Source organism: Anopheles aquasalis, chromosome 2 (genome assembly GCF_943734665.1).
Source record: "Anopheles aquasalis chromosome 2, idAnoAquaMG_Q_19, whole genome shotgun sequence".
In the NCBI taxonomy this organism is placed as follows: Eukaryota; Metazoa; Arthropoda; class Insecta; order Diptera; family Culicidae; genus Anopheles; species Anopheles aquasalis.
In genome coordinates, this window is record NC_064877.1 from 67,610,857 (window position 1) to 67,633,432 (window position 22,576).

Consider the following 22,576-nt stretch of genomic DNA (forward strand, 5'->3'; position numbering starts at 1 on the left):
AGTGTTTCACTTCGCGAGTGCAATCTAGCAATCTTTTCTCTAATTTTTTGTTTCATCAGTGGATCCGTTTGCAACAAGGCGTAGCGATGCTGGAATTAAGTAATTATCTTCTTCAAATGTGCACCATTGATTCCCCACATGGTTTCCCTCTTTCTAGTGCCGGCCTCGAAGATTGACGATGGATCAGCGCGTTTGAAGAAGGCCATTGATAAAGAACTGTTCATCTCACGATGCCGAAATCGACTGAAAGGAGTACAACACCGTATACACTCGGTGCGCTGTTCGATTTCTTTTAACTCCATTCAATGTTTTCCAGAAAAAAAATATCAAACGCTACCTTCCGGAACGGTTCAGCTTCCTGTACCAGTACCTCTGGAATCAGATGCCAGCGAACGTGTATGAGAACATCCTCGGGAAGCTTAACAAATCCAATCAGGAGTTCCAAACCAAAGTCATCAGCTCGATGGTACCGGACGAGGTGTTGTTCAATCCGAACGATTATCGCCCCACCAAGTTCATGACCGCAATGATGTTTCTTGATATCTCCGGTAAGATTTACCTTCATGTATTATCTAACATACAAACGGTTCACAAATTCCACTATATCTTTGTACAAAACATCGGGCAGCTGCATCGCCGCAAAGTGGCCACCCTCATCGTAATGATTGCTCTGTAGCAGATTGGTAAAATGCTCCTTCAGTATCCAGTCCGGGTGTTGCATGAGTTCGTGCCGAAATTTGGCGCACGCGGCCGGCACATTGGTCGGGATGTATTCATACTGCCTCGAAAGTTCCACGAGACTGAACGCTTCGGCGTACAGTCTCTGGGATGTTGTGATGGAGTTTGTAAGATAGTAGATCATCACATTGTCCAGCAGAGCGTCTAGGGAAAAATATTTCTCAAGCCCACCATCAGGAAGGTTGCGATTCGCCGGGTTCGTCCAAGTGGAAAACTTCTCCAGTATATAAGCCAACAATCCTACCGGATTGTTCTGTAGGGCAATGCCAATTGTGTCGGGTTTCGAGGCTTGCAGATTAAAGTAACCACCCTCCACTATTAACTGATGGTTCCGTGGCCAAAAGGGATGATAGTAGTCGATGAATTCCTCTTCGATGAAGTATTTCGGAGCGAGATCTGCTACAATCATCTTCACAATGGTCATCGGGCTTCCACTGCCCAAGCACATGTTGAGATGAACGCCTAGAATTAACAGTTCTTTAGTCAACAAACGGTCGAACAGGAACAGGATGGTGACTTACCCAAAATATCGTCCTCGAACAAGATTGCCATCAGATTACCGATGGCTGCACCCCAATCTCCTCCTTGGATGTAGAAACGCCGGTAGCCCAGACGGGCCATCAGGTTTTTCATAACGACTGCTATCTTAGACGGACCCAGTCCCGGTCGTGACGCTGCCTGAGACCACCCGTAACCCGGCAGACTGGGCACAATTACGTCGAACACGTACTGCTTGTCGCTCGTCATCGCCGTCAGCTTGGGAATTATGTCGTAGAACTCGCGCACCGATCCAGGCCAGCCATGCATCATCAGCAATGGGACAATGCGCTTTGGATTTTTCACCTCCGGTGACTGAGCGCGGATGAAGTGAATGTCGAGGCCCTGGATTTTGGTTTTGTAGTGCTTGAACTGATTCAGGTACGCTTCACGCTCTTCCCAGCGATCCAAATAATCCGTCCGCCAGTACTTCACGATCTCCATCAGGCGGTCACTGTTGAAGCCGTAGTCGAATGCGGTACCTTCGAGCGGTGGTGCAAGCGGTGATACATCGTGCAGCTGTTCCCGTAACCGTTCGATCACAGCCGGTGGGTAGGAAATGTTGAATGGATCCACATCCAACTCATCACCGTACGGGTCTCCACCGGCCGGTCCCCAGTATTCGAAAAATTCAATATTCTTCGGTACACGTGGCGTTACGGACAGTTCCTGAATCGCTCGATAGGAATACGCTAGCAAAATGCCGATCAAAATGATAGCGATACGCAACACGATCCCCATGGCGCTTGTTGGTCAACTGAAGGGATAGCAAACGGGGTAAACCCGAACCCTACACTCACTCCTATCACGATTGGGGTGTTACTTTTGATAAAACACCGAAATCTTATCAATGGTCCCAAACTGATGTTAATAATGCTGCGCTGGTACAGAGTTAAGCTATGTTATCACTCCGACTCCCGTTTCTCTTGGATTATTTTGGACTGACGATGGCGATTGACCTGTGAATTGAGTGAGAAGATATTAGTCTCCTGTGGCTAACTATAGCCGATTAAAAAATGAACATTATGGACTAAACACGGTTAATCAATCAAAGTTAATCTAAAATTAAATATATTGCTTATTCATGCTTGCATGTTCCACTTTTTCCACAAACTGCACTATATCGCGGTAAACCGTTTCTGGTAGCTGCATGGCGGGAAAGTGTCCACCATCCTCGTGGTGATTACTCTGCATCAAATTCACATAATGATCCTGGAGCGCCCAATCGATGGTATTGAGCACATCGTACCGGAACTTGGCGCAGGCCGTAGGAACGGCGGTCGGCATACGCTCCAGCGCACCCGAGAACAGGTCATTCACCGAGAATGCTTCCGCGTACAATCGCTGGGACGTCGTAATGGAATCGGTTAGATAGTAAATCATCACGTTGTCCAACAGAGCATCTAGCGTAAAGTACCGCTCGAGCCCTCCATCGGGGAGACTCCGGAATGCTTTATTGGTCCAGGTGGAGAACTTTTCCAGAATGTAAGCGGCTAAACCGACGGGATTGCCAGCCAGTGCCGCACCGATTGTGTCCGGTTTGGTGACCTGGAGGTGCAAGTAGCCGCTCTCGTGTACCAACTCCTTCCAGTACTCGCCCAGAGGATAGTAAAAAGGAATGTATCGTTCCTCTACAAAGTAGGATGGTGCGAGGCTGGCAATGATGGTTTTCAGTGAGGCAAGCGTTCCAATGGCACCGCAACCACACAGATGCATTCCTAAATAATCAGATTCGGAAGAATGAAGCGCTGAATCTCTGCGAAAGCTCCCGGTTGATGGACTTACCGATGATGTCCTCTTGGAAGAGCGTACCCATCAGGTCCCCAATGAACGTTCCCCAGTTACTTCCGTGCACGTAGAACCGCCGGTGGCCGAGCCGTGCCATGAGGTTTTTCATAATGACCGCTATTTTATTAACACCCAGACCCACTTTGGCACTACCCTGGGACCAACCGTAGCCGGGTATACTGGGAGCGATTACTTCAAATGCAAAACCCCGCTCTCCCGCCACATCCGGGCCGGTTAGCAAGGCAATCAGGTCGTAGAACTCGCGCACCGAGCTAGGCCATCCGTGCAGTAAGAGCAAGGGCAGGACTCTCGCGCCCACCGGAACATTAAGCGGACGCACGTGTATGAAGTGTATGTCGAGACCTTGGATTTGTGTTTTAAACTGTGGAAACTGGTTCAAAAAAGCTTCGCGATCGGACCATCGTTCCAGATAATCCGTCCGCCAGTAATGCACGATTTCGCTCAGTCGATTACTGTTAAACCCATACTGGAAGGAACCGGCGTTCTCGAGGGGAGGCGTTAGCTGCGACCGGTGGTCGTCAAGCTTACGACGTAAACTGCTTAATGTATCCGCACCGTAAGATACGCTGAACGGACGGATCTGTGGGTTCTCTCGGTAGGAAGAAGCATCCCCCGGTCCCCAGTACTCTTGCCAGTTTGGCTGTGGTATCGGCACGGGTGTGATATGCTCACGATAAAGCTTGTAACTGGCCAAACTGAGGCACCCCACAAACAACACTAGAAACTGGCTAGCGAGACCCATCACAGCTGATTGTTTACTGCCGCTAGAAGGCATCGCTGCCAAACGATTGTGGTCATCGTTCTCATCGTTCAAACTCGCTTTATCATGCCGTGCCTGGCTTGCTCTTGTTCTGCGGGAGTGATAATGTGACTGATAGAGCTAGGTCATCTCGTGACCTCGTGGTATTGCTTCGAAGCTCATCTTCGGACTGATTTTGTTAAAGAAAAAACATTTTATTTCGATTGAAAGGAACCTTTCCGGGTGTTGGCGGGAAACCCGTACTAGACGCCGGTACCGGCACCGTTCTGCACTTTGGTAATAAACTGGACGAAATCTTTGTACAACACGTTCGGTAGCTGCAGTGCGGCAAAGTGTCCACCATCCTCGAAGTGGTTGCTCTGGATCAGATTGGTAAAGTGATCCTTGAGCACCCAGTCGATCTGCTGGAGTAGCTCATGCCGGAACTTGGCACAAGCCGACGGTACACCCGTCGGGATGCGGTCCAGCTGACGGGCCAGCTCTTCCTTGGTGAATGCTTCCGCGTAGATCCGCTGCGATGTGGTGATGCTGTCGGTCAGATAGTAAATCATCACGTTGTCCAGCAGCGCATCGAGCTTAAAGTATTTCTCCAGTCCACCGTCAGCCAGGCTGCGGTAAGCCGGGTTGGTCCAGGTGGAGAATTTTTCCAGAATGTAGGCAGCCAGTCCGACCGGATTCCCTTGCAGCACCGTGCCGATCGTGTCCGGTTTGGTGGACTGGATATGCATGTAGCCCGTTTCCTCGATAATGTTGGAGAATTTGCTACCGAGCGGGAAGTAGAACTCGCTGTACTGCTCATCGATGAACAGGCTCGGTTTCAGGCTGGCCAAGAACGTTTTCGGCCACGAGAGCGGTGACATGACGGAGCACATATTAAGATGAACGCCTAACGAAGAGCGAAACGAATGATTTGGACGCTCTCATGCAGATGCAAGAGGTTTTACTTACCAAGCACATCCGACTGGAACAGCGTTGCCATGAGGTTTCCGATCAGGGAGCCCCAGTCTCCACCCTGGATGTAGAACTTCTTGAAACCGACACGGCTCATAAGATTCTTCATAACGACCGCAATCTGCGATGGACTGAGGCCCGTTTTTGAGCTGCCCTGGGACCAGCCATAGCCGGGCAGGCTCGGAACGATCACCTCAAACACAAAGTCCTTGTCATCGGACTTGGTGGTAAGCTTCGGGATAATCTCGTAGAACTCGCGAACCGATCCAGGCCATCCGTGTAGCAGCAGCAGGGGCAGAACCTTCGCATTACCGGCTGCCTTCGGTTTCACGTGTAGATAGTGAATGTCCAGGCCTTGGATTTGCGTTTTAAACTGAGGGAACTGATTGAGGAACTGTTCCCGTTCGCTCCACTTGGCCAGGTACGTCGTGCTCCAGTACTTCACAATCTCCTTCAGGCGATTGCTGTTGAAGCCGTACTCGAAGGCCGTGCCTTCGAGCGGTGGCGTCAGGGCAGGCAGGTCCGCTAGCTTGGTGCGCAGCTTCTCGATCACCTCCGGTCCGTACGATACCTTGAATGGTTTGATGGCAGCATTCTCACGGTACTGCTTGGCATCGCCTGGACCCCAGTACTGCTGCAGATTGATCTCTGGTACCGGCAACGGGGCCGTCAGATCACGGTACTGCTTGAACCCGATGGCCACCAGCAGCGACAGACTCACAAACAACACTCTGCCCAGAAAGCCCATGATTGTATGACTGTGAAAAGAGGCAAGATTCGTTAGCCGTCTGCCACAAACGGGAATGATAAGCTGACCAGCAGCTTTATCTAGCTAAGATGGTTAGAGTGAGCCGCGACCCTGCCACCACTGGCAACGCCCCGCCAAATGATTCACGATAACAACGCCGATCGTCATCGTGACATTGAAGGGGCAACGTTCAACGCTCAACGTTTGCATTGCATTTATTCCATTTAGAGAAGCGTTATGTAAGCCAATCAACAAAGGATCCCGATAGCGAGCATGATAAAAAAAAGCCACCAAACGCAAATCTTTTGGCTGCATGACGAAGCAACTTTGGCGCGCTAGCAACGGAGAGCAGGCAACAAACCGAAACGCACCCAACGTTAGCAACGCCAAATATTTCTTCTCTACTGAACCTAGCCCCGTAAAGCAACTGCATTTGCATCTTACTGTAGTTAAAATTAGCGATAAAAATGGTGTACTTACTGTTTTTCACCTGGAAAATAAAGTTCTAGAACCCGGTTCGCTGGAGCGGCAATCAAAACACACGCGTCCCACAACACAACCGAATCGAAAATGGCGCGGCGCCGGTGTTGGTGTTCTTTGGGTTGGACGAATAGTTCTCCAGGACATGTTCGATCAATTGACATTTTTTTAATGTATTTTTTTAATTGTAAGTTTTGGTTAGTTAATGGCCATTGAATGGGTAAATGTAAGTAGATTAATACAGGATAGGAAAATAATTTTACTTTACATATTCACGATAACACTTATCAAAAAGAATAAGAACAATATTTAGAGACATGCAGGGACTACAAATTGTTACTTTATTAAATTAACATTAAAAATGGAATTATTTGCTGATATTTTTATTTTAAATGAACTGGCAAACACATTCTGATCGCGCGCGTTCCATGACATCATTCGATGGTGATTTTAAATTGATGAGAAATTGTTGGCCACGGTTACTTTGATTTGCATGACTAATAGCTTAAAATTTGCATTTTTTTCTCTCAAGCTCTATCTAATCACCACTCAACTGACTGCAATGAGCATCCAATATGAGCATGATTTTGCTCAGTTACCTTTGATTTTTTTTGTGAAATTAATAACATGATGTACATTAACCATTAACCAGGATTTACGGATCTGTCGGAGCGGTACAATCGGCCGGAAAATGGAGGTGCCTCGAAGCTGTCCCAAGTGCTGAACACCTACCTCGGTGGAATCGTACAGGAGATTCTTGGGCACGGAGGGGACATTGCCAAGTTTTCCGGAGACGCAGTGCTGGTACTGTTCAAGACTAGCTCTTCCGTATCCCTACCGGATGCCATTCACCGGGCGATTGACACGGCCATCGTCGTGCAATCGTCCTTTGGCCGCTATGAGACGGATGTTGGCGTCACGCTGCGCATCAAAATAGCCATTTCGGCGGGTGAGGTGCACTTTTCTCTGATCGGAAGTCCCACCTTTTCACACTACATCGTTGTGGGACAACCGGTATGGAAGGTGAAGCTGGCCGAACGGATATCCTTTGCCGGTGACATCATTGTCACCAACTACGGTGAGGGTTCCGGGGGTATGTCTTTATGCTAACAGTTTTGAATCAAGCCTTGGCGTTCCTTTACAGCGTGGAGTTACATTCATGACAACGAATATGTGTGGCAAAAGAGTTTGGACAAGATGCATTTCAAAATCAAAGGCTTTTCCAGCTACTGGCGCTCAGCGAAACGATTAAACCTGACCGAGATCGTCATCAGGGACGACCAGGATAGCGAGGAATCGTTAGAAATGAACGATGCAATCAAAATTGATAGTGAAATGCTAGCCGGTACGAATCGTCTTGACCATATCGTCTGTTGCGCCATCTTATCCCACATTTCTTGTTGCAGTTCGTCCTCGATTGAAGAATGTTACGACACGCCTCGTGTGTGTCTCGTTGCAAAAGTTTCTCATCAAGCCCGTTCTAAATGCCGTCGAAAACAACGAACCACTGGAATTGCTGACAGAGATGCGCCAAATTGTTAGCGTGTTCCTCAACATTGTCCTGAAGCCAAAGGAAGTGGCAGGATTGATACTTGAAATTAAGAGCATATTTGCCTCCGTTTGCCAGTAAGACTCTCTCCGATGCGTAGCATTTTGCTGCTTGTCCCCTGAAAGCGTGTATTTACTGGTTCGTCCTCTGCAGAATCGTCGAAGGATACGAGGGGATTGTGAACAAACTTTCTCTGTTCGATAAAGACGTAATGTTTCTGATCATATTCGGTCTGCGAGGGCTGAAGCACGAAATGGATAGCCAGATAGCGTTACACTGTGCGGGTGAAATACAGCAACGCTACTCCCGGCACCCGTCGATCCTGTCCGCATCCATCGGTGTAACGACGGGTATGGCGTACTGTGGGGTTGTCGGGCACACGGTACGCCGCGAATACTCGGCAATCGGGGTCGATGTGAACAAGGCGGCTCGACTGATGATGGCATACCCGCACAAGGTGACCTGCGATAAGACAACCTTCATGATGAGCAAGCTGGATCCGGCCCACTTCATACTGCAGGACACGATCCAGCTCAAGGGCCTGCACAATGTTGGCCCCATCTATGAGTTTCGTGAGTTCATCGAGTAAGCGCGATGGGATGGGATTACGGTTCTTCGCTTGATTATTATCATTCAATTATTTCCTCTTTTTAGAGAAAAAGAACTACTCAAACCGACGATATACAATCATCCGCTCGTTGATCGAGATCAGTTTGTGGAACTGTTTCAAGAAATGATGGATGACGGTATTGCACTAACCCAACAGACCGCCCAAGGTACATCCGCTTACCACACGGCCGGTGAACAGTGGGTCCAGAATTGTCTGCTGATAAGGGGAGATGCCCAGATGGGTAAGACGCGCCTGATGAACGAGTTCTTCTACATTGCCCTGCGTAACAAGCACATAAGTTCGTTGTGTTTCTCTTTGAAGCTAAAGGATTCCAAGGTACCGTGGTACCGCAATTTTCAGCCCGTGAACCGAACAGAGTTCTAGAACTTTATTTTCCCATCCATCCAGGTTCCATTTTCCGCTGCTAGCTTGTGCATATCGCGACCGCTCGGATTTACGGACGCAATCACGCCCATCACTAGACAGAACCGCATTAAGCAGTACCTGCGGGATCACCAGGTCGAACAGCATCTGTCGTTGCTGAATGAGCTGGTCGGAACAAGGTTCCCGCAAACCGAAGCCACTCGCTCCTTGACCATCGAAGAGACGCGAACAATGAGGAAGGAATTATTCGAGGCACTCTGCCACAAGGTGAATGATCAATTTTTTTTGCATTCCAATTGCGATTGCTACCCAGATCATTTGATAACTTGGCTAGGAAATAGGGTTTTCCGCAAAATTCAAAAATTGATCAAAATAACTCCTTCAGAAATTTCACGACCGTGGCCGGACACCGTAAAAACCCACACAATCTTCTATGCCACTCGCATCCTGGCGAGGCAAACGATTTGGCGTACCTGCAGGCGCAATGCCGCTGCAAATGGGTTGCTTTTACCACAGCAAAGTTTTACCCGGACTTTTCCCTTTTTTCACAGACTTTCCCGAGCACGGACATGTGGGTGCTCATCATCGACGATGCCGAATTTATCGACGACGATTCGTTCGAGCTGCTGAACGTCGTCTGGCGCATGCCGCAGATCATTAGCGTGCTGGCGATCGGCTACCAGAAGCGGTTGAGCGCGAACCGGATTAAAGTGTTCGATAGCCGGCACGTGTGCCAAGTGAAGCTACCACCGATCGAAACGCTCCTACACAAAGCCATCGCCTGCCAGTTTCTGCATGTAAATGCTATCCCGCTGGATTTGGAAAGGTAGGGGGCTGCGAAAGGTGTCCCGCCAGAACCGGCAGGACCGGCAGCACGTGTGCGCACGTAAGAGCAGGAGGTGGCCACACCGGTCGGTGACGACACGTCACGTGTAGCGGTTCTGAAACGGCTTTGTTTTCCTTTCGATCAGTGTTTCTAGAGCAAGCGGCGCAGGCGATCAACTGCACGTGATGGTTTAGATCACGGTACCGGAATGTTTTATAACCGCTCATTATCCTACGCGGGTCGTTCGGGAATGTCAATCCATGCCGCACTTTTCAGGGGAACGTGAAGATCGAATCGATTAGCAAGTTGAATGAGGCCTACCTTCCTTACCGACCGACCAATCGACCGACGACGACGCCTTCCCGCGGACGTGTACGTGGTGCGGTTGGTTTTTCGGGCACCACACCCCGAGATTGGTAGCGCTGGTTGTAGAACTGGCACCATTTTGTGGAGATCTTCGGCCACAAACTGCATTTCGGATGCACGCACGAAGCGTAGACTACGGGAGCAGCCTTTGCGAGCAGCTTTGCGCAATACCACATGCACCGTTAAGTCTAGTGATTTTCCTCGCATTGTTCGTTCCATTTACCGGGCGTAAAATAAGAGAGAGAGAGAGAAAAACAGAAAGTACAGTGCAGATGATGCAACGGTCATCATGATTCAACGATTCAATTATATTCATCTTTGCTGTTATGAGCGCCATTTCTATTGCATTCAAATGCATATATTGCAATCGACACGACCACGATGATCCTCTATGATCTATGGCAAGTGGGTTGATTGCTGTGTACTAGTTCTAACAACACTTCTTCTAGTGCTTCTCGGCTCTTACTGGCATAATGGAAGAACTGGGTGGGAGGAGTTCAAGTTCGCTAGGCGCCAAACCGCGGCGGATCTAGTGGAACTGTGATTCTTATGAGTCGCTTCGGAAAAGCGGACCAACGACATTCAATGATGTTTAGTTGGTTGAGCAACCACAATATCTGCAAGTGCAAATGAGTGATGCAAGTGTTTCTCTGTTCGGCCATGCTTGCATACCTAAGTTTCTTCGATCCGAAGCGTCCCGCCCCATCTTGCGCTGTTTTAGTGTACCACTGGATCTATTCTTCGGTAAAAGTACATAAATTTGGTTAATAAGACATGTCGATTGGAATAGAGAACTGCATAATATTGTCTAATACTCGTCGCACATTGTTAGCTGGTATCCGAGACGGTTGTATAACGCACCAGATCTTTTTATTCCAATCAGTACCAGCAGCACTTACATAATAGAGGACGGAAGCTCAGTGGGATACAGTGTGGTGCTGCCTGTTTTACGTTTCTGTTAACTTCTGTTATTTATTTCAAACGTTAATCGTGCTCTTATCAACAACCACATTGCAGGCTTCTTCACACGATGAGCGGTGGCAACCCGGGATGGATAAACACGTTCCTGCTGTGTCTGCGCCAGACCGGTGTTTTGCGCGTGAAGCGTATGGGCTACTGTGAGGCCCAACAGGAGGGTTACGTCTTCTGTGAGTCGCACTTCCTGCAACGAGCAAGTGACAAATCCATTGTCCACGTGCGGCCAAGCCTTTCCGACTGGAGGCTGTACGAGGCCACGTTCGACAACGGTGATCCAGGATATGAGCTGCTGGAAGAGCGAAGCGATCTGGCAACCCAGCATAACCGCATCGTGGACGTCGCCAGTTTGGTGGGCGAGGCGGACATCAACAGCTTCTACACCACCGACCACCTGGATGCCTTTCATCTGATGCTGTACGATTCGCTGTCCGGCTTCGAGCAGCTCGTATGCAAATGTGCCGCCTTTTTGGGCCAAAAGTTTCTGCGAGCCTGCCTCCTGTACACCATGGCAACCGAGAGCGAATGGGACGTAGCCATCGGTAACTATAACCGGTCATCTTTTTGGTGAGGGGGAAGGCAGTGAAGAAGAACCCTGCTCTTCGTCTTCTATTTCGTCTTCGTCTAATAGTAGCGCTAGATCCTGATCGAAATTCACTCGTCGGAGCATCTGCAAACAGATGCAACGCAGACGATTTCGGGCGTCCCGCAATTTCCATTGCTGATCTAGACCAGACTGTCTGCTCTAATGCCTCCTTCCTCTCTTCGCAGCGACGAAGAAACTGTTTGACCTTCAAATACTGTCGTGCGCGATTGGTGACTTCAGCGAGGGTTTCCGGCTAGCGCAAACCAACGTTAACAGCGAGGGATTACGTCGGGGCGAGTGCGCTTGTAAGGCACTAGACATCGATCGTACGTATCGCGGACCCAGGATGCATGGCAATATTAGTTTTAGCATCGCATTTCTCTTTCGCAGGCACGTGTAAGGATCTACCCAAGTACGCGGTTTGCGGGTACTCCAAGTTCAACTCGCGGGAGTTCCACCAAACCGTCTACAACCTTGTGACGGAGGAGCAGAAAAAGCAATACCACACGAATGCGCTGGTGTTCATTGAAAGCGAGATGAAAAAGTATTTCCTCTTTTGAATCCGATTTGTTGCGTCTGTTTGCTTTGCGTCATTTCGTTTCTATCACCCACAGATGCAACTCTTGTGGTGCTAGACCTTTTCGAAATTTAATGACGAGCGATGAAATGTATGAAGTGCAGAGCGGGTGTCGTACTACGGTTTACAGTGATGCATACGAACCCTCAATGAACAGCAATACCAGCGTAAGGATATCTAGACCGTAGAGCAGAGAGTGCATTGTTTTTCATGCTTACCTCCCATCATTTGGCTTTTTTCAGCGCTTTTCTGTTAGCTCTTCTCGATGTGAGTATGCTCTTTAGTGTGGCTACTGTAAGTAGTTGCTCATTTGTCAATTACTTTCTTCTAAATCCTTGTAACAGATTCATTCCAATGGCTGGACTGCCTCAAGCAACGACGATCGTCGACGCGGAGGGTGGCGCTGCTGAGTTACGGGGCGTACAACTTTCTCTCCTGCAACTGCAACATGATCCTGTACGGTATGTTCCGCGAGATAGCGCTGCACAGCAAGGGGGCTGGCATGATGGAAAAGTGCATCGAGGCCAGAATCGAGTGGGCTCGAATATGCATCAAAATGAGCAACATCCCGAAGGCGCTCTCCATCCTTGACGAAGCGAAACGATTTATGGTGGTAAGAGCCAAACACGAACAGAACAGCCAGCAATGAGCGTAACGCCTTCTACACCATGTTTGCAGCAAATCGATACCGCAAAGAATGTGGCTCTGGTGACGTACCTTAAAGGACGAATGTACACCTTGCAGGCGAGAGGAAAGTACTGCCTGGAACAGTACGATCGTTCACTTGAGCTATACTACCACGCAGCCACAACACTCGGTAGAAGTTTCCCACGCAGCCGGTAAGCTAGAAGCTAGGAGACCGAATCACTAACATTATGTAACCGACTGATTTCCCTTCCCAGCGTGGTGGCTCGCCTCAGGAGCACACTGTTGCTGAGCTCGATAAAGCGACTATTAGATCGTGGCCGGATGCCCGCCAGAAGGAACAATCTCTTCTACTGTCTCATCGTATCGCAGATCGCCAGTTGCTTCAACGGAATGCACAAACTGTTCACGAAGCTGTGTGACTGGGACCGAGCAGCCCTCGCGGCCATCTGGGGACTGGAGCATGCACTGCAGTACCGAAAGGATTCCACCATTTTGGTCAACTCGTTCGCGAATCTTTTCCATACTGGTAGGGCGCAGTGGCTGGTGGTCCTGGACTGTCGAGATTCTTCTTTTTTTTTCTATTCTGATCCCCATTCCAGCGTACCATGTTGGGTTTTCGGAGAGCATCTACTGGATGCAGGAGTGTTCGCTGGAGGTCGTCGCAAGCAATATCGACCAGGTCGATGCCGACTACCTCCACGCAGTGGTTCGCTTCTATTCGGCCCTCTTCCTGTGCCAGTAAGTAAGACCACGACCACGGTACTAGTGCACTGGTGCTACAGTTGATTTGCCGGTTTGCAGAACGCTCAAGTCAAAGAAAGCCCTATCGATCGAGCTGGGCCGGGTGGTGCTGCAGATCACCGATAAGCTCCAGCAGCAGGCAAACGAATGGCACATCATACCGATCCTGTGCGAGCTGCTGCTATCGCATCGCCGCATCGCCGACACGGTGGAGACGCTGGCCAGTCTGCAGCGGCTGATCGAGCACTATCAGTACCGGGCCGGTTACATCTGGTACCATGCGCTCTGCCTCGATACGCTGCTCGACACGAGCTGCTGCATCGAACCGTACCGGGTGTGCGAGAACTTTTACTTTCAGAACCGCGATTGCTTCGTGGCACCGAGCGATCCGCTGGCAAGCGGCCGGCTGTTTGCCAATCTGTGGCTCTGGTGCGTCCGGTATGGGGCGTGGGTGGCGGCCGACAACTGGCTCACGTTGCTGCAGGAACGGTTCGTGCTGTCGGCGCACGATTCCACCATCAACGTGCACACGGCCATCCGGCTGGTCGAGGGCATGATACTGACCCTGATCTACCACATCGAGGCCCGCAACACGCTGATGATCGGCCGGGTGCGTACCAGCATCGAGGAGCTGCTGGCGAGCATCGAGCAGGCACTCCGCATCAGCCGGAACCACGTCGCCAAGTACGAGCTGATGCGGCTCTACTACCGGCAGGTGGTGGCCCCTCGGTCGATGGTGGCGTTGCGCCACCGACTGGCGCTCGCCGCCAAACGTGCCACCATCCGGAATGACCTGCTTTGCCTCGAACACATCCGACACACGGCCAAGGTTGGTTTCGATTTTCGTGGCTTGTACCAAAATTTTCCTTATAAACTGACAATTTGCTCTGCCGTCTCCGTTTCCGCTTTGGCGCAGTTTTGGCACCGGGAGCTACCGGTGGCCCTGGAAACCTTCTGGTTGGATCACGCTGCCGGAAGTGAACGAAATAGCGGCGAGTGCGGTGACAACGGTGGGCGGCGGCAGGGGCAGCGCAGCTTCAGCGTTCGCAGCTTGGAGCAGCAACGCAGCAGCAGCAATGGCAGCGCCGCCGCCGCTGCCGCCGGCCACAGCAACGAGCAGCTGTACGATTATGCCAGCTGTATACTGAATCATGAAAGAATCTATCCTTATTCAATGCCATTGCCAAGAGCTCGGTTCCGCTGAATGAATAAGCAATTGGCCGGCCGGCCGACCGGGTGTGTGCGTTTGTGTGTGGGTCCGGAAGATGCTGCTCGTTCTGCTGCTTTGGGTGCGGTACTGACGGGCGTGCCCAACCCGATTACTGTTGTCCCTTGGTGTGGAGGAAGGGCCCCCGGGACGCGGTCGAGGCAACGGGAAACCGGTGAGGAAGCAGAACCGGCGTGCCAACGTGTGGTGTGTAAGTGGAGATCAAATTTGAATTTTTATCAATGCGTATGGTGTATTTTGATTGCTGCGCGCAATCCGTTGGTTTGCCACATTTGAATCGGCTGCTTGGCGACTGGCGGAGAGTGGGAGAGGAGAACGAGATAATAGGCGGTAGAACGCCATTTCCGAGGGTGTGCCCTGGTAACACAAACGGATGGATTTCGATTGCGTCGCTCCTCGTCCCCTTTCCCTCTCTGCACCAAAACAAACGATAAGAAACAGGAGTCCATTCATGGCAAGCGCTTCGAGAACGACATTTACCTAGACAGCCCTAGAGCACCGCCGTGCATGACGTAGGCAACGCCCTTTATCATCGTACTTTGAGGTGCAGTAGTGCGTCACTTGCAAAGGGCTACTGGTTACTATCCACTCAGGGACCCCCTCCCGTCCATTACTTCCCCCACCGGCCGAGTGTTCATCTGTTCTGTTCGCCGGCGACTGAAAGTCAACTAGATTCAGCGATTTCGGGCACACTTGGTCTCTATCCAATGCGTAACGCTGGAATTTCGTGGTCTTGCGGAGTCTCGCACATAGAGACGCGGACTCTTTCCCTTTCCTCTCGGATCTCGGGCTCTGCAAGCCATTATCGATACAACACGCACTTCCCATTACGCGACGCGCCGCACCAATCACATCGTCGTCGTCGTCGTTGTCGTCGTTGTCGTCGTCGTCGAGGGGTCTAAAGTGCGTATATATTAACTTTGAAAATTGTAAAGCAGCTCCCATTTTTTGCCCTCCGCTCTGTGCGCTTTAAGACAGAAGGAAGGAGACAGGGTGGCTGGCCGCCCATCCCGGCGCCCGGATGTGCTTCGTCTGCTCCGGAGCACGGTCTAGGTCTAGGGCATAAATTACACCCAAAAACCGGTACGGCGGAAGCGCAGGAGCAGGAGCAGGAGCAGGAAGGCTCGTCACATCCTCACATGCGCGGTTGAGTTGGATCGACGATCGTCAGGTCTCGGGGCGATGGAATGGTGCGTAACTTGCGGGCTGGAGCTAGAATAATAAGCAGCAGCAACACCGAGCTCCCCTTGATGGCAGCAACAGGGGTCCGGTGTAGGGACTATATTCTAGGTCAAAGTTACAAACGAACAGGCAGGCGTACGGGAGCACGCGCCTTGTACGCGCATCATCGGCACACGTCCGGGCCTGTGCTCTTGATGACGGTCACCGGTATGACCACCATCGCACTACCGTGCACCCGTACCTCGACGGTGATGTGCGACGATGACACGCGACTTGTTAGATGCACACTCCCACAGGCCAGCTCACTCCAAGGGTACGTGATCGGAGTTCACGCTCGGAGGCTGGTGACGGATCCTAGCCAACTGAAGCATCAACCACAGTAGCTTGAAGCAGCGATGAGAAGAAGAGTGCGAAAATAATTAAATAATCCATCCAGCAGCAACGACAACAACAAGAGCAAAAAAAAGTGCAACAAAACGGAAGGAAGTGCGCGCGCGTGTACGCTCGCCAACCAAACGTTCCTGCATTTGTTTAGTATTTAAATGCGGCCTGAGATCTGAGCTGATCACGATTCAAGGACTGACGGAATCAGCTAACCAATCATCCGCTCACGCGCTTCCCCTGGTCCAAAGAGAGAGAAAGAGAGAGAGAGAGAGTGGATGGTGGCGTAGGGTGGGCCCTCCGAAGGGAGGGTGGTCTTTTTGCGAGAAAGTGGTGCATTGTTTGCGGAAGAAGTGCGATTGTTTGTTGCATCGACCGGTGATGGCCATTCGTCCCGTGCTGGAGGTGGTGCCTTAAACGTGCACTAAACAGGAGGATGTTGTTGGTTACGTGGCGCTACGGTAGCGAGTAGGGCGATGGACGGATGGACTCTGCATGAAGCAGCGAGCCTCTTTCGATTGCATTTAGTGATCGACAGGCGGGAGTGTGTTGTTTGTTGGTTCGCCGGAGAGCAGCAATCCGTTGCATAATGTGTCGTCTGATCCACTAGCTGAGCCGAGGACACTCCGCGAGCGAAAACGTCCATATCCGGTATCCAGAAGGAGTGCCTTTTCCTACATTATCTTTAAAATTTTCCAAATTTTGTTTCAACGCTGTAACAAATGGAGTCGGGGCTATATGCTGGTTTTACACAATTGCTCCTCCATTCGCCGTGCTTGAAATGGAACTCTGATTTGCCTCAGAATTCCTGGTATCGATGAAAATGTCATTTTAAAGAGCCGTCATTTTTTTTTTAATTACTGTAATATCTGTTGAACACAAACAGCTATCATATGAACATCACAGTTATCCAGCTAAAGTATGCATTAAAAAAAAGGATAAAATTTGCCGATTTTTCTTGGCAAACCGTCGATCGCACAGCTGAAACTAAAAATGCAGCATCAATAGTAATTATTTATGAGTCATCAGACTAAATTTGAAAGCTCTATCAGTCGAACTCTAAATCGTGATGGCGAAAACAGCGAAGCAACTTCGTTCCGAGGTTTGCGCATTTCAAAAATCGGTATCCTAACGCGTCCAAAAAGATTATCGTGTGTCAATTTGTGCCGGATATGGCCCTTCCAGTATCTGCAAGATCTTTGCGCTATTGCCCAACAATAAAAGCATCATAAGAAGGCATGGTTCTTCACGGCGGACGACTCTGGCCGAAAAAAAAGCTCCAAACGATGCTGATGACCGAGACCGAGGGAAAAGTGGCTACATCGTTGCGTGGCGGATTTGCGGTGAGGTTGGTGCAACTGGCCAAACAGTTAAGAGGTATGTGGGCATACATGTCAGAAAGCGGAAGTCCCGGCCGCTGATCTCGGAGGAGCAGGAAAGGACTCGAGGCGATCGTTAGACGAAAAGGAGCGGCTGAGTATCAATTCTTTTGTAACAAAATTTATTGAAAAAACGGAGGAGGAATTGATTGAAAAATCACAGAAAGAGTTGAAAAACATGTGCATAAACATGGTTTTGACTGCCATGTCGAAATTACCGGCTAAATGCCGGAATCCTGCTCGGAATGGCGCAAATTTTTTTTGCGTATAAACTGATAAACTCCTTTTCAACATGTAATTTACAGAACTCAATTATCTGTCTTAGTTTATTTTTTATCACTCTTCACATTTTGTCTCTTTTTTAATGCATAAGTTATTACAAATTTAACACCAAAAACCATGAATAGGGGAAAACATAAATTGTATCATTTGAAGATTTTTATCATTTGAAGATTTATTTGTTAACGAATATGGTAATCATTCTTGATCAGAACCAGCGTACAAAAGACGGGTTTCGACAGATCAGAGATAAAAAAAACCATGGAATAATGGCTACAATTTTAATGCTTTGAGATCCACAAATATCCTGAAAGAACACGCATGATCCTCTCGATAGTAAAATCGAAAACTCACCCAATTCGCTTCCAAAACTCCTCAATCTTCTGCTGCAGCTCCAAGATTGCATTACAACGATGCGTTCCTCCCGATCCTCCCAGTTAATTGGTCCGTAAACGTTAGCGTGAATGTTCTCGTTGCCACGGATTGTTCGGGATAGCTCGTTCGGGAGTTGGAGTTGAGGGTCGCTCCCTACCGGCAGCCCATCATCATGGCGCTTAAGCATGCACATGCTGGTCAGCTCTTTGTCTTTGCTAACCCTAGCTCAATATCATCGTTGTATAATCGGGCAGCAAATGTATGCGAACTGCCCATCGCTTTCGTCCGCGGTTTCGGGATGCCTAGATTGTATAAATCGCCGTTACCGTCGCCGTGCGGAACGGAGCCCAAACGGTGGCCGGCCTGCCCACCGGCACCACCAAAGCGTCGCCCCGTGGCGGCGAAAAAGGGGAACCCTATGTCCGGGACATCTTTAGAATAAGTGTGGCTGTTTTGCATTGACAATGCTGATGCAAAATGTATTACCGGTTTCCGAGTGCGTTCCGACTGCTTATCGTACCGGCTTCCAAAACCGGTGCCTACCGTTCCCCGTCCCCCCCTTTCACTTTTCCTGGTCGTTGTTCTTTCCTCTACCTCCCCGCGAAGGCGAAGGAAGCTAACGGAGCACGAAGTTACGAGTTCTGCTGCTGCACTTACGGCAGTACCATTCAGCATTTTTTGCTGCATTCGTTTGTTCAAATCGTCCTCTTTCGTCCGCTTGTGGGGGTGCTCGCCGTTATGCTCGCGCGTTTGGCCAGCGTTTATCGATGATCTATTCCTCCCCCCTTTGGCAGGACGCAAGTCGCGCGAGGCCCCCTTTTGGAGATCGCTTGTCACTCACCGAATGATCTCGCTCGGCCGTGGTGGTGGCTGCATTCGTTGCGATCGCGCCCCGGGTTTCGCGAGAGCGGCCGCAGGTCCTGTTAGGCAGACGTGTGCTGAACACACGCCCGATTGCATTAAACAGTACCCCCCGGGGGCAGCCACTGGTAGCCGCCGATAGCTAAACCGCCCGGGTCCTCGATTATATTGGCATTTTTTTTTCGGAATCACCGATCACCGATGCAAATCGCATCCCACGATCGCGCGCCCACTCGCCCGGAGTGACCGCCGCTCGAAGGCATAGAGTGGTAGCGGGTGGTGGTGGTGGTTTTTCGTTCCCGGTGATGTGGGTGATGTGGGTAACAAATCGAAGCCGAATCGGTGAAGTTTCACGCCACGCCATTATGTAAGTGCCGCGTGACTCACGCAACCGATCGGAACGGGAGCATCGAGAGCGGGAACGGGACGAACCGGGAACTGTCATTGGAATTGACAATTGACCGCCCCCCCTCCTTCCCCCTCCCAAAAGAAAACGCCCATTTCCAACTTTCATTTGCCAACCGAATCCGTAATCTTTGCTCCGACAAACATGGAATTGTTAGGCGAACCGTGGTGTTCGAGCGGTGGAGAGCCAATAACGGGGGAGAGGAGGCTGAAAATGGCACTCCCGTTTCCAATCAAATGCAGAACACGAGATGTAAAACGACAGAACGGTGAATCTGCCCTCGCGCCACGGCTCAAGGTGAAAAGGACGAGCATTATGCACAACAACAGCAGCACTATTACATCCTCCCCGGGAGGAGGAAGCAATAGTGAAACCAGCAACTGTAAAGTACGTACGCCTAGCAGCGTTTCTCGATGCAGCGAACGCCCTCACACGTCCCAGGGAGAAAGTTTGCCTCGCAAATAGGTGGGAGGTGAAGAAAGTCGGTAATTCAACACGTGACTTGCGCTGGATCGTCGCTAGTGCATTTGCGGATTAGCATCAGGAGAAAGGCGACCCCGTTCGAAAGGAAAGAGGATGCTGTTGTTTTCGTTGGTGTAGGATGCTATCAGTGAATGAAGTTTCGCTGGCCAAGATGCTATCAGAAATGGAGATCTTTTTGCTGTTCATTGGCAATACACTATCGCCAATAATCCTAAATCCTATGAGATCTGTGTATAGCTATTTTAAAGTGTGAATTGATAGATTTATTCTTGAAATAATTTTCAATTTTACCAAATTATGTTGAAAGCGTGTATATAACAGCAAAAGAAATACTTCTGTTTGTCTGTTTACATCGTGGCCTCTAATCGGAACAAGCGCAATAGGTCTCGCTCTTCAGCGCAGATTGTATCGATCGTTCTATCGATGGAACAATACAGTGAATCTATCGTGAAACTTTTTGGGGCGTTCGACCAACAAGCGAGGCAGCAAGATTTCCTGAACTTGCCTTTAACCCAAGCCACATTAACTTCATTTGTCATGTTATGCGGTCAGGACTTGATATGTATTCAATTGTCCAGAAACTTTTCGATTAACATTCTTGTAGACAATCCGATTTCCATTATCACTTGGCAGAGCTTTTAGCCATATAAAGGTAATCTAACATTCATCATTGATGCTGCTCATGTTTCACAAGCCTGCCACAACATAAACCCGTTGTAGCTCCAGTAATTGGCCAACGAACTGCATGGAAATAGGGAATATTCAAATTTCAAACAAGATAAATGAATACACAGCTATGAACTCCAAACCACAGAAACGTCGAGCGTTGAAGTCTTTCACTAAATCAATGATCATGCTGAATGGATCTTTGCTACATTTTTTATTCTCGAACTTCAACCAACTTTAGGATGATCCTTTCGATCGTCTACTAATCGATCGCTGATCGATCAACGGCGCCTAAAAAAAAAAAGGGTATTCGCAAGTTCCAATCCAATCGATTGTTGTTTAGTTCACAGCTGAATCGCCGCTCTCCGTCCCCAGGCCCCAAAACGGAATGCTGGTGGGGGGACAACCGCATCGAATTAGGGTACGATCTACATCGATTGCCTTTGAGGAGTGTCAAAGGATGTGCCAGTGCCGGCCGGTGGGACGGATCAAATCACTGCGGAACGCAGATCATGCGATCTGATCAGTATGCCGATTACGTGGCCATGTTACGCGATCAATCGGGCCGGAGCGGTGTGCATGCGATCTGCCAGCATGATCCTCTTCCAAGCGCGCCAGTTCAAGGATCAACTATCGAGCAGGGATCGAGTGGAAGAGTGGAGATGGAGAGAGAATAAGAGAGAGAGAGAGAGAGAGAGAGAGAGAGAGAGAGAGTGAAAGAGATATAGCGTAAAAGTGGGAGTCACCACTCACTGGCGCTTAGATCTGCGTAGCATGATGTTTTTGGCCGTACATATCGGTGTACCGCGCCGGTGATAATGACGTAGCCGAGGGATCCGAGCGAGCTCACCAGCCTTGCGCGAGTTCTACGCAAACGATCAAAACACCGATTACAGCAACCAACACTTGACGTCACCGGCATTCTCTCGGTGGCCTGACGGTGGCCTGACGGTGGTGGCCCAACAGAAGATCGGATCGATCCGTTTGCTACGGTGCGCATAAATAAAATATCCACACCGAGCATGAATTATATATCAAGAGACACACACGCACACACGCAGAGCGTCCTGGGGCCGAGTATCGTGAGTCTGGGTCAGTGTACCACCGCTCATGATGATAAGACGTGCCGGAACACGCTGCGCGTTCGGGTGTTTGTTTATGTTTTGCAAACAATCCACCACCAGCCCTGGCCTCCGGTCCGTTTTCCACATGGCGGTTGCATATGTAGGTCACAGAGCTATCCGGTCTCAGCAGCATCCGGCTGATCAGGAAAAGGACGACGAAGATGGTCAATCTCATCAGTGCATTCCTCAGCGATCCATTCAAAGATGTCCTAAACTGACGAGGAGAACATGGCACTAAACTAGAAACTTGAGATACTGCCCGGGGATTGTGATAAATACGAGTGTATCGATCAGCATCGATCGTAACGTGACCTGAAGTGTCCGTCGCGTCAGTCGGAACCGACACCTGAAGTCGACCTGAATCGTGGTGCATACATTGGATATTAATAAGTTGAGCTCTAAAAAAAAGCCGTCCACCACCGTGGCAAGATCGAACAGATGCATCTAGAACACTCTTCACTAGCACCAGCTGCGATGCGATGCGATGGTTCCGTGTTCCGTGACCACCGCATAATATTCAGCATTTCTGATTTCGTCCTCAAAACTGGCGAACCACCATTACCAGAACAGGCACGGCACCATCGCAGCCCTACTTGAGAACTTGACATCTTCTGCATTCGATCGCAGGCTGTGCAGCAGCAACCGATCTCGATGGTTCTCTCTAGCTGACCGATCTCTGGTGCAACCGACTTGCAGCAGCGTCCTAAATTCACACCCCATCGGCGTCTCATCTCCATCCCCGGGCAGGTCACATACATGCGCACGCACAAGACCACGGTGCCTTTTTCGGTCGTGAAGAAGTGAACTTATGCAGATGCGATTCGATGTTCGATCTTCTGTTGGCCCCCAGCACCGGTCCAGCTGGTTCGCTCAGCTCAGGTACACTTTCTCCGTCCCAGGTGAAGGAGAAGCGGAAACAGTGGGAGA

General features: G+C 49.9%; 3 protein-coding genes across 3 annotated transcripts; 1 reads left to right on the forward strand and 2 right to left on the reverse strand.

Annotated features, from left to right (window-relative positions):
- The first annotated feature begins 86 nt into the window (after positions 1 to 86).
- LOC126576670 (adenylate cyclase type 10-like) lies at positions 87 to 14,489 on the forward strand. The gene is made up of 22 exons (XM_050237979.1): positions 87 to 99; positions 158 to 252; positions 317 to 548; positions 6,676 to 7,101; positions 7,168 to 7,368; positions 7,430 to 7,649; positions 7,726 to 8,157; positions 8,227 to 8,518; positions 8,591 to 8,833; positions 9,118 to 9,392; positions 10,776 to 11,275; positions 11,505 to 11,645; positions 11,710 to 11,863; positions 11,934 to 12,063; positions 12,139 to 12,163; positions 12,241 to 12,509; positions 12,575 to 12,735; positions 12,799 to 13,070; positions 13,144 to 13,282; positions 13,346 to 14,114; positions 14,202 to 14,281; positions 14,354 to 14,489. The coding sequence occupies exons 1-22, from the start codon at positions 87 to 89 to the stop codon at positions 14,487 to 14,489; spliced, it is 5,205 nt and encodes a 1,734-aa protein (XP_050093936.1).
- LOC126581772 (juvenile hormone epoxide hydrolase 1-like) lies at positions 569 to 2,166 on the reverse strand. The gene is made up of 2 exons (XM_050245651.1): positions 1,260 to 2,166; positions 569 to 1,200 (listed from the first exon to the last, which is right to left on the reverse strand). Exons 1-2 carry the CDS (start codon positions 2,014 to 2,016, stop codon positions 569 to 571), a joined length of 1,389 nt encoding a protein of 462 aa, XP_050101608.1. The 5' UTR covers positions 2,017 to 2,166.
- LOC126581771 (juvenile hormone epoxide hydrolase 1-like) lies at positions 4,020 to 6,108 on the reverse strand. Its single transcript, XM_050245650.1, has 3 exons — positions 6,024 to 6,108; positions 4,793 to 5,553; positions 4,020 to 4,730 (listed from the first exon to the last, which is right to left on the reverse strand). The coding sequence occupies exons 2-3, from the start codon at positions 5,541 to 5,543 to the stop codon at positions 4,087 to 4,089; spliced, it is 1,395 nt and encodes a 464-aa protein (XP_050101607.1). The 5' UTR covers positions 5,544 to 5,553; positions 6,024 to 6,108; the 3' UTR covers positions 4,020 to 4,086.
- Positions 14,490 to 22,576: the final 8,087 nt, after the last annotated feature.